Genomic DNA, 12,654 nt, shown 5'->3' with positions numbered 1-12,654 from the left:
CATTCAGATCTACCAATAAAGATCTATCGGTCATTAGGTAATTCTTATAGCTTTTGAAAATTCTGCACTTCATCTGGAAGAACCATGCTTTTAGCTTCTTGCTTCTCCGTTAGAGCCCAGTAATCTTCTCTTTTTTTTTTTTGCACTTTCCACTTTTGAAAACACTAGAAGATGATACAGGGAGGGGCATGCATTTTAAGAGATAATCTGCAGAACCTCTGAATTGACCAAATTAGTGATATAATATGCTAATTTTTCAACAAATAAGGGAGCCTCTTTGAGTATGATTGTATTGCAAGTAAATCATTTGACAGATCCAACGAGTTGATGGCCATGTACGGTCTCTATGCACCTACACTCCAAAGTTTGTCTCTAAGCTTCTACTTTAACTCACTTCATCTACTTCATCTATCATGCTAGGATAGAAATTGTACTACATATGCTTTTGTCCATTAGGGAAGAGAACAAAATAATAGAACAAAGAGCGGAAGATTTGGTCTTAATTAATTCCAACTTCATTTTTGTTAATGAGAAGTTCTGGAGATTGTAAGATGTGGGAAACTGCCTGGAACAAGTTTGACTCACTCAATATAGTGGGTATCCTTGAGATTGCTAACCTTTCCATGAGCCAGCAGGTGGTATGAAGGAATTTATTTTTCTGATGAAAAGGTAAAGAAAAGTACTTGTAGTATTTACGGATTGAGGTACTGTGTAAAGCTATGTTGCGCGGACTCTCCAAAATGTAGCCGCACCCGTGTCGGATCCTTCAAAAATGCACTACTTTTGGAGGATCCGACACGTATCCGGCCATATTTTCGGAGAGTCCGAGCAACATAGGTGTAAAGTAATAATGCAGATATTGAGATCAATTCCAGCTTGTGTTTGTTTCATGATATTATGGGACCAGAGGTTCATTGAGGGTAAAGCTACACCTGTTATATGTTGAAGTATAGATGCTTAATTCAGTTAGCTCTCTGCTGCAATTTGACATATGAATATATTGAAAAAACAACAATAGAAACCATTAGCTCGTTTCAACAGTAATCTGTTATATATGGGGGCTAACCTTTTTTGTTAATCCTGCACTGACTTGATGCATCTCTATATTATATATAAAATCCTTATTTACTCCTAAAAAGCATATAATATTCACATTTACCTACATCAACCAAAATTAGTGCGAGTGATAATAATTATTATAAAAAGACATTTCACGCAATCACTCCTCAGACGTTCTGTCCCCTTTGCAACTCCAACATAAGTGAAGGTGAAAGAAAAAGATACCTCAAATTAGTAAATCTACCCATATCATGTTTTCCCTCGTAAAATTAATCCCATAGTTATTCCCGCTGAACTTTTTCATTACCAAGCACGAGTTTTCATGGAAATACAAAGCCAACACTAGTTATCATGGTAATATATCAGTCACTTTACCTGCAATTAAGTTTGTGAATTTTTCAGAATCTGAAAGGGAACAAGTATTAGGAGGAAAAACAAAGAAGAAAATATAAACCACATTGGTAAACATACCTGATGTCTGAAACAGAGAAATAGGTGTGATACGCAAATGTAAATGAGAAAGGCTTTCCATCAGTGTTGGTGTTTCTAATTCGAGACGTCAACATCAAATCTCCACCGGGACTTAAAGCTACCCGCAGCCGGAACTCAAAACTAAAAATGATTATTGATCCATGTAAGGAGAGAGAAGTAACAAAGAAGCCTAATAAAAGACTAATATGTATATTGACAGTATATATCCATGCCTGTGAGGCCAGATCTTCAAGTCCTCCTCAGAGGGTTTCAGAATCAAGTCAACAAAAGTCCTTGAAGAAGTAGCTGCTGGAAATGGAGGAGGATCTTTGTCAATGCTCCAAAACCTGTTTCGGGCAAATCCATGCGGCTCAAGAGAGCCACGATTTGCAAACTTTGCAAAGAGAAAGCAGCATATTTTGTTACCAAAATGAGCAACAAATAGCAAAGTCAAGAAGATGCTTCAAAATCAAATACCTGTGGAAAACATATAGGAATACCACCACGAATTGCTTTCGGAGGCTTAAAAGTGGCCTGCAAAGTTGTAGTAGATTAAAAGTAATACAATTATAAACCTATATCATCATATTCATCCAATTATACCAATTAAAAAAGCTCATGCCCAACTAAATTGTTACATGACAGTTTACTAGGTGAAGTCTGTGGCAGGACATGGTTCTATAGCCAGCATTAAAGGAATCAAGAAGAAAGTTCAAATTGTGCTTCATAACAAAGATTTACGTCTTCTTTCGCCTCTTTTAGTTAGGTAAATAGAAAACTTGTACTAGAATGGGCACCACGGATATGCTACCCCAAGTAAAGGGGTTATACAAACGAAACAAAAGAAGGCATTCAAATTCTACACAACGCCCATCTCATTCAAAAATCAAGACAATTTGACTTGACTTAATGTCCATAACAAAGTCCACTATAATCAGAAACTTATCAGCAACACAATCTATTGAAGACAGGTGGAGGTATCCAATACAGGTGTAGATATGGAAGTCGGATGTCATCAGCAAAATTATAAGATCCAGGGATACAGTCAGGAGTGCAGGTACTGGGTGCTAAGATATGAGTAATAACTGTATAGTGTATAAAAGTATTTAACTGAAAATTCATTGGACTAACCCAACTATAAATAAATTCTTTTATTCCATAAGGATATCTCATACAGTAGCAGCAAATTCTAATACATTCATGTGAATGACAAAGATACCTTATGTGGATAAACCTATACATTACACATAAAGAAAACAATTCCTCCCCAGGCAAAACTTGGTCCATCAACTTGTCTTGTTGTGATAGAGTGCCACTTTCAATCCCCAAAGGGCAGTAACTTTACTTAGATAGGGCTTGACTGCTTTACCTTCAAATTTATTAGGTCCAAACATAAGTGCGTCACAAACTACGGATAATACGGGCTAATCCGATCCATTGTAGGTTTACCAACATAAGGACAGCTCTCACAACTGCCAAAGCTTACCACCTTAAGGATATAACTAAAAAGGATCATCGTGTGTGCGTATGTATAAATAGTACACATACAAATTACAGACACATATCAATGTATGTATGGGTGTATACATACACATACGTATGAACAGATCTCATCACTACCTAAGCTTACAGCCTTGAAGATTTAAGAGAGAAGGATTATTTTTTTTGTGTGTATAAGTACATAGCTATATACATAAATACATGCATATATATGATACACACACAAAACCTAACAAATCGGGGAAAAAATGTAACTAAGGAAATCGAAACAATAAATTCAACCAAGCTAAATTTCTTGGTCATGGTTTCAGCCTCTGCACCCCAGGTGAGTTGACAACCTGATGCATATCCCACACCACACCCAATTTGTATTGGATTGACACGGGTGCACGGCAAGAGGTTTTGGAGGTTCCAAGTAACATAGAAGCAATATGTATAGTGATTTTTCCAACGAATAGACAACTGTTTATGTTCCCCGATCTGCTAACGTACATGCCCTATTTAAAATCTCCCAAAACATTCAGAGGGGAAAGGACTTGTATAAACAGAATAAACTTGCTAATGTTTCCACTAAGGTTGAAGAAGCAAGACAATCTCCATTCTCCAGATTTGAAAACACTTTTACTCCTGCAGGCTGCAGGTAACTAACTACTAAGTATTGTTTTAGGTCTCAGTAGCAATTGATCTTTTCAGCATGTTCAACCAACACAAGAGCTAAATGTTTTGGCACTCATAGAACCATGTGTTGGATAGTCCGCCCAAATTATAGGTCAAAGGTGGTCAGCGAAGTGAGGAAACTCTTCAACTCACTCAATGGGAAGACGATGAAAAAATTCTCTGTAACAATATATTCCAGAAATTCTTGTAATTAGCTTTCCCTCCGCCAACCAAAACCTTGCCTTAGAAATTGATCCATAAGTATTTCAAAAGTAGCAGTCAGAATACATAGGAAACTAACGGAAAGTCATTTTTGTAATAGCTGTTTGACAGAATATTCCATCAAGAAGGTACAACATGAAAAATTACCTTACTACTAACGAAGAGCAATTCCTCTCCGTGATCATTCTTCCAAGATGTCACCTGACCGCCATAGAGATACACCTGCAAAGGAGGACACTTAAGAAGGGATGTTGATAACTAAACTAAAATGCTAAAAGCATATAAAAGAGTGCAGAAAAAATTATAATGACACATTGAACACAAAAGAGCTTTATGCAAACTTCAAAAATTTGCATATTGTAAACAGGAAAAAAACCCAATCCTCCACCCAAGAAAAAAAAGGTTGCTTGAGATTCTCCCAGAAGGAAAACCTGATAATGAGAATTCATTCAAACAGAAGACATAGGTCTCTGTACACCAAGTCAGTAATAAGAAATGGAGGAAAGTCAGGCGAAATCTTGCAACGCCATTCACCAGCTTAACGTATACAGTATATATATACCTTCCCTGACTACTCTTCACAAACTTATGCGAGTCAGTAATAACTACAAATGTAAGAATAGGCACAAGGAGCAAGGCTGTTGCTGAATGAAACCTGAAAGTGCGGAGCATATCTTGGGGTACACACCTGTTTCAATACACTTTCGCTCTCCTAGAGATTTGAGAGGTTTAATCCTCTTGGTTTTGATTTGAAAGTACATCCAACAATACAACAACCACCCAGTATAATCCCACAAGTGGGGTCTGGAAAAAATATTTTCATTTCAAGTTCCAATAAAGCCACACTGCTTAATCATCAAAAGCTCAAACGCAATAGTCAACTACTTCAAAACGGCAGCCACTCCAACAGGCTGAAAAAGGGGATATTATACAACAACAACAACAACCCAGTAAAATCCAAGAAAAGGGGATATTATATTAAGTGTAATCCATTCTTTATGGGTTTCTACCGATGCATGCACTTTCAGAAACTGAAGGTTTTATGTTCATCTCAAACCAATTCAACATAACAAGCCCAATATGTGAGTTTCTCCAGTGTATACACAAACAAACACAAGCAAAAACTAAAGCAATGCCAAATAAACCATATTAGCATTTCAAACAACGACAATCGACATTCTACTGAATTGCTACACAGATTCAGATCCTCACCCTAATGGCCCCATTCCCAACCCTATACTTTAAAAACAAAACCCATCTCTATCTATACCAAAACATCACAGAAATTTAAAGATAAACCATTCCAGAAATCAAAAAAAAAAAAAAAGGGACCCAATAAAAACTAACAAAGATACCCACAAAATCTACACGAAAACCACTAAGATTCAAGAAAATAAAACATTTATTCCTTAAAAAAAATTCCCAATTACACATAAAACCAGTAAAATTCAAGAAATAACAAATTTTCCCAAATAACACAGAAACCAAATTACACGAAGAAAGAAAATGGAAAGATCTCCCACAAAATCCACATATTACCCATTGAACATCAAGAGATCAAAAAGAAATTCTATGTATAAAACCACTAAACTTCAAGAAATCATAATTTTTTAAAATAACCCAGAAACCCAATTACACGGAGCAAGAAAAAATAAAAGATCTCTCCAAATATCAAAACATTACCCCCTAAACTTCAACAAACCAAAAAAAAAATGATAATAAAAAGCTAACAAAGATACCCACAAAATCCACACAAAAACCACTAAGATTCAAGAAATTAAACATGTATTCCTTATAACAACAAAAATTGCCCACAAAATCTACACAAAAAACAAGTAACAATCCAATAAATCATAAGATAATTCAGAATGACCCAGAAAAAAAAAAAGATCTCTCGCAAAATCTATACATACCCACTAAAAAACGAAAATGACATTTTAAAAAAAAGGCGATGTACCTCGGCAGAACTGCCGCGAACCTCCCGGAGAAGGACCTTTTCGAGGCCATTGACGCCTTTCGTTAACTCCACTAATGGCTGTTTCTCACTACTAGTAGAAGACGTCATCCCCTAAATGCCTTTACCCAATTCCACAACCCCTTCTAGTTCTGGATCAAATACAATATAGTACCTTTTTTCTCTTTCTTTCTCTTTCCCTTCTTATGTTTATTTATTTATTTATTATTCTAGTCTATTTCCATCAAAAACTTTTTCAGTTTCTGCTACTGTTATATACCAAATTTCTTTTCTTCTTCTTTCCGTTTAAGACAACCCCACCTCTCAAACACACACACTCTTCTAACTTTATTATTATCTTTGGAGGGGGTGTCTCTTTTGATCGAGGGAGGTGGGGTCCGGTACCGTGAGAATCTTCTTTTCTTTGATTTTTACTACTCCGCCTATTATGTAAATAGAATCAAACATTTCTATAACCAAAAATATTTTAGCCGATATAGTGAAGTGTTATTATAAAGGATATATAATATAATATAATATAATATTTGATTTTGAAAAATTTAATTTTTATAGTAAATGATTATTATATAGGGGTAATGTTATAGAGAGATCAGAGTGTATATTATTATCATAATCATTCAAATACACAATTTAAAATACTGAAGTTTCTTTAAGAAATTATGAAAATGTAACAACTTAATAAAACAATACCAAGTAATTTGGGATGTCGTAAATAGAAAAGAGGAAATGAATTGTTTTTTGCCAAAAAAAAATAAAAAATTGAGCAAATGTGTCTACAGCATCCTCTGCAACCAAACTTGGGGAAAAAGTGCTTCCAAAATATTTCGTTTACTATAAATAAAAAACTTACCAAATACGGACATAAAAAATATGACTATTGAAAAAAAATAGTAGTTTTTGAAGTTATGTTGAAAAATATATATTAAAATTTAATATTATATTTGGACGTGTATTTTATTTAAAAAATATTACAGTTTTGTCAGAGTATAATATTGTTTACCTGAAGATTAACATAAGATGCGTCACGAAGGATACACTGGTTCCCTAAGCTTGCTAACAGTTGGCAAGCTTCATTACATAACATCTTTTCATGAGTAGTAGTTTTTAGTCTATCAATTTCCACAAAATCTATTACATCACTAGGTGGTTCAACAAAAACTTTTTTACTCTTCTGAGCATTACTTTTTTCAGCTGCTCCAAAAACTTGGTTATCCATTCCTAGGCTCCTTTTTGCTAGTTGATGAGCAATCTTAATCCCCTGCCTGAAGTGTGTTGGAGAGTAACCCTTTGCTGATGCATTAATGACCTGCAATCATTAACAATTTTATTAAATAATTTATTACCCACCTATATGGCTATTAGTGGAAGTCATGTTTTTCCTCCCGGCGCACGTTTAGTGAGATTTGCTAACGTACACAAACTGTGAGAAAATAACTTCTACACTATCCATTGTACCTTTATCGGCGGTGATGTCTGCTCTAGTCACACCGGCGAGTGGGATTCAACATCATATACATCCATTAACGTTCGGTAGCTTCCTGCCTCTCAAATTTCAACTCATCCACGAAGAACCGAAAAGTGTGGAAAAACTGAGAATCAACCTGAACACACGTCTAAGTCCAAAATCATCATACGAAACTATTGGGACCTTCAAATCCCGATTCCGATGTCGTTTACTCTAAAGTCAAACATTAGTCAACTCTTCCAACTTAAAGCTTCCGAATTGAGAACTTTCCATCTAAATCAACTCTGAACTTCCCGAGATTCAATTTCAACTACGCCTACAAGTTATAATACATGAAGCGAAGCTACCCAGGCTTCAAACCGCTGAACGATGCGCTAGAGCTCAAAACAACTGGTCGGATCGTTACATATCCTTTCACTTTAAACACCCCATTCAAATATTCTGAGAGTGTGAGTACATGAGTTCATCACTGAGAGGCATTGCATTTGACTTGCGTACTTGAGATACATGCATAGAGATGTATTTTCTTTTGCTGCCCGGTTTTGGTGACATTCATGATTTACGTGTATCTTGACATGTAGGAATAGAGATGTACTTTCCTCATGTTATCTGGAAATGAAACATTTACCTGATGAACGGTTTTGGGGAAAAACTTCAGTTTTCAAACTTATTCGTAGTTTGACGATTTCGGTAAAGGATTTGTGTTTTCACTGATATACTTGAAAAACGAAACTATTTTTGGGAATTATGAATAAGTTGAGCATTTTTAGTTCCGAGTTATTTCTTTTATTACTTGCTTTACGTTATTATGAACTGGTGTCGGCTATTGGTGTTGGACCCGTCCTTTGTTCCAGCTCGTCTCTAGTTTCAACTTAAGGTAAGGTTTGTTACTTATTGAGTACATGAGGTCGGTTGTACTCATACTACACTTCTGCACCTTGCGTGCAGATGTTGGCTGTTGTTGTTGATGTGTTCGATGGGAGCTGGATTTGAAGATGTACCTGCGTCCCTGTTGTAGCTGCCTCTTGTTCATGGTATCTTTAGATTATTGTCACGACCCGGATTTTTCACCCTCGGGAGTCGTGATGACGCCTACTAATGAAAGCAGGCAAGCCAACTGTTTGAACAAAATATCTTTTTCCCATTTTAATCCTTTACAATTATGAAACAATAGCTTATAAACAACGGAATTTTAAACAAGCGGAAGAATCAATAAAACCATTTGAATATATATCCGATACAACATCTTAAACAAAATCTACCCAGAACTGGTGTCACGCTTCACAGACAGTATAGAATTACTACAAATAAGGTTTGAAAGATAAATAATACATTGTTTCTGAAATATGTAAATGAAACAGGATGAAAGGATAGAGGGAGACGCCAGGGCCTGCGGACACCTGCAGACTACCTCGAAATCTCTGACTGGGCTGAAGGCAGCCACCTAAGCTAAGGTCCGAATATTGCTGCTCCGGGATCTACACACTGTGCAGAGTGTAGTATCAGCACAACCGACCCCATGTGCTGGTAATGCCCAGCCTAACCCCGGCGAAGTAGTGACGAGGCTAGGACCAGACTACCAAATAAACATGTGCAGTTATATCATATACAACGGAAAATAAAACAGAAATATACAATTAAGGATGGGAAGGGGACATGCTACGGGGGGATATCATTTACCAACAGTAATTCAGGAGAAAAACATAAAGAACAATCTAAAATTTGCGGCAGAAAGAATAAGGAAACTGTAACCAATCAACAACCACTTTTATCATTTATTGTTGCGGCGCGCAACCCGATCCAAATCATAAAAAATACTGTTGCGGCGTGCAACCCGATCCATATCATTTATCACTGTTGCGGCGTGCAACCTGATCCAATTATAGTGTTGTTGCAGCGTGCGACCCGATCCAAATATATTATTTGTTGCGGCGTGCAACCCGATCCAAATATAATTGTTGCGACGTGCAACCCGATCCAAATATAATATTGTTGCGGCGTGCAACCCGATCCAAATATAAAATTGTTGCGGCGTGCAACCCGATCGCAATATACAATTCAACACCAATCATAAAAAAAAAGTCCCGGCAAGGGAACAATAAGGAAACAACACTATTCCGGCAAGGGAATCGACAATATAAGTAAATACGTCCCGGTAAGGGAGTCAGCTATAACCAAACCTGTTCCAACATCTAACTTCACAAAAGAAACCTCAACTAGCACCATTACTCAACCATTAGCAACTTCCACGGGAATAATCATAATTCTTGCCCAACACAAAAAAAATCAACAACTTAGGCATTCGTAGTAATTATTAAGAACACAACGATTTCAATATAAGACTCACGGGCATGCTTGACCCGGACGTATAGATACTCATTACCATGCCTATACGTCGTACTCAACAAATAACACATAGCAAATAGGATACAACTCCTAATCCCTCAAGCTAAGGTTAGACCAAACACTTACCTCGATGCCTCGAACACAATTCAAGCCTTAACTATGGCTTTACCTCTTGATTCCACCACCGATTCGCCCGTATCTAGCCACAAGTTAATTATATCAATAAATGCTAACTGAATCAATTCTAATGCACGAAAATAAGTTCTCTAAAGTTTTTCCCAAAAAGTCAAAAATCGACCCCGGGCCCACATGGTCAAAATTCGAGGTTCGAACCAAAATCCGATTACCCATTCACCCACGAACTCAAATATACAATTTGTTTTGAAATCGAACCTCAAATCGACGTCCAAATCCCCAAAATTTGAAAAATCTAGGTTCTACCCAAAACACCCAATTTCCCCCATGAAAATCATTGATATTGAGTTGAAATCATGTGAAAAGATGTTAAAGATTAAAAAAAACAAGTTAGAAATGACTTACAATCGATTTGGAAGAGAAGTTGTCTTTGAAAAATCGCCCAAGAGTGTTTTGGTTTTGAAAGAGTGCGAAGAATGGTTGAAATGCGTCTAAGTTATGAATTTACAGGTTGCAGGTATCGCAATTGCGACCAGGGTTTGCAATTGCGAACCCAGAAGTCTGCTATTCTCGCATTTGCGAAGTCGCTTTTGCGATAAATTTGTCGCATTTGCGACGACTAGCTACAATTGGAGGCATCGCATTTGCGATGAGTACCTCGCATTTGCGAGGTAATGCTGGCCTGGTCTCTTTCGCATTTGCGATATAACTTTCGCATTTGCGAGCCAGGCTTTGCAAATGCGAAGCCTGCAGGCCTGCAATATACCAATTAAAATCTGCAACATCCGAAGTCCCAATTTCACTCCGTGGCCTATCCAAAACTTGCCCGAGCCCACGGGGCTCAAAACCAAACATGCACACCAACCTAAAAACATCATACGGACTTGCTCGTGCATTCAAATCACCATAATAACATCAAAAACTATGAATTTAGCATCAAAATCATGAAATCACTTAAGAACATCAAAATTTTCCAATTTTCTCAAATAAGGTCCGAATCACGTCATTTCAAGTCCGTTTCTTACCAAATTTCACAGACTCAACTTAAATCACAAATAAACCTGTACCGGGCTCTAGAACTAAAATACGGGCCCGATACCATCAAATTTCAAACACATTTCATTTCCAAAAACTCATATATTTTCTAGAAAACAATTTTCTTTAAAAATTCATTTCTCGGGCTTGGGACCTCGGAATTCGATGCCGGGCATACGGCCAAGTCCCATATTTTCCTACGGACCTCCCGGGATCGTCGGAACACGGATCCGGGTCCGTTTTCTAAAAATGTTGACTAAAGTCAACCATAATCAAATTTTAACTCTAGGAATTTCTATTTCTCATATTTTCACATAGAAGGCTTTCCGGATATAGGTCCGGACCACACACGCAAATCGAGGTGAGATAAAAAGGAGGTTTTAAGGCCTCGAAACACTGAATTTATTTTTAAAACAAGTGATGACCTTTTGGGTCATCACATCCTCCACCTCTAAAACAACCATTCGTCCTCGAACGGACATAAGAAGGAAGTACCTGAGTCGGAGAAAAGGTGGGGATAACGCCTCTGCATATCAGACTCGGACTCCTAGGTCGATGCCTCGGCAGGCAGACCTCTCCACTGAACACGAACAGAAGGGAAACTATTCGATCTCAACTGACGAACCTGCCGGTCTAGAATAGCTACCAGCTCCTCCTCGTAGGATAGATCCTTGTCCAACTGGATAATACTGTAATCTAACACGTGGGAAGGATCGCCGTGATACTTCCGAAGCATGGACACATGAAACACTGGATGCACGGCTGATAAACTCGGCGGCAACGCAAGCCTGTAAGCCACCTCTCCCACTCGATCAAGAATCTCAAATGGGCCAACGAACCTAGGGCTAAGCTTGCCCTTCTTCCCAAATCTCATCACGCCCTTCATAGGCGACACCCGAAGCAATACCCGCTCACCGACCATGAATGCCAAATCACGAACCTTACAGTCGGCGTAACTCTTCTGCCTGGACTGAGCTGAACGAAGCCTATCCTGAATGATCCTGACCTTGTCCAAGGCATCATGCACTAGATCCGTACCAAACAACCGAGCCTCTCCCAGCTCAAACCATCCGACCGGCGATCGACACCGCCTACCATACAAGGCCTCATAAGGAGCCATCTGGATACTCGACTGGTAGCTGTTGTTGTAGGCAAACTCTGCTAAAGGTAAAAACTGATCCCACGAGCCTCCAAAGTCAATGACACAAGCTCGGAGCATATTCTCCAAAATCTGAATGGTCCGCTCAGACTGCCCGTCCGTCTGAGGATGAAACGTTGTGCTCAACTCAACCCGTGTGCCCAACTCTCGCTGAACTGCTCTCCAGAAATGTGAGGTAAATTGCGTACCTCGATCCGAAATGATAGACACGGGCACACCATGAAGACGAACAATCTCCCAAATATAGATCTCAGCTAACCTCTCGGAAGAATAGGAGACTGCCACATGAATGAAATGTGCTGACCGTTGATACCCAATTTTCCCCTGTATTTTTTTAAAATATGCAAAATACCTTCAAAACGGTCTGTATATGCATATATAAGCATATCTCAAGGTTTCATTATTTTTTCTTAATTTTTCAAAAAAATTTAAATCAATTTACTGCCCTATTTTATCAAGAAAAACCCAATAATTGTCACCAAAATTTATCATTTTTGGTGACTCATTTATTGGATTCTCATATTTATACTAAAATATAGCTAAGATATTTTTTCATATTTTTACAAATTTATTTAGTAGTTTTAAGGATAAAATTGCATAATTGCAATATTAGCCATTTTTAGGTTTAAA

General features: G+C 37.6%; 1 protein-coding gene across 1 annotated transcript; it reads right to left on the bottom strand.

Moving 5' to 3' along the window:
* LOC109229321 (putative glucose-6-phosphate 1-epimerase) lies at positions 1,531-6,271 on the bottom strand (the record flags this gene model as incomplete). The annotated part of the gene is given in 5 exon segments (XM_019394718.1): positions 1,531-1,671; positions 1,764-1,924; positions 2,008-2,064; positions 4,057-4,131; positions 5,867-6,271. Coding segments are annotated over 5 exon segments (542 nt in total), but the record flags the coding sequence as incomplete, so codon positions are not given.

The sequence above is a fragment of the Nicotiana attenuata genome, chromosome 7 (assembly GCF_001879085.1).
Source record: "Nicotiana attenuata strain UT chromosome 7, NIATTr2, whole genome shotgun sequence".
Lineage (NCBI taxonomy): Eukaryota > Viridiplantae > Streptophyta > Magnoliopsida > Solanales > Solanaceae > Nicotiana > Nicotiana attenuata.
This window is presented reverse-complemented; position numbering and strand designations above follow the sequence as displayed.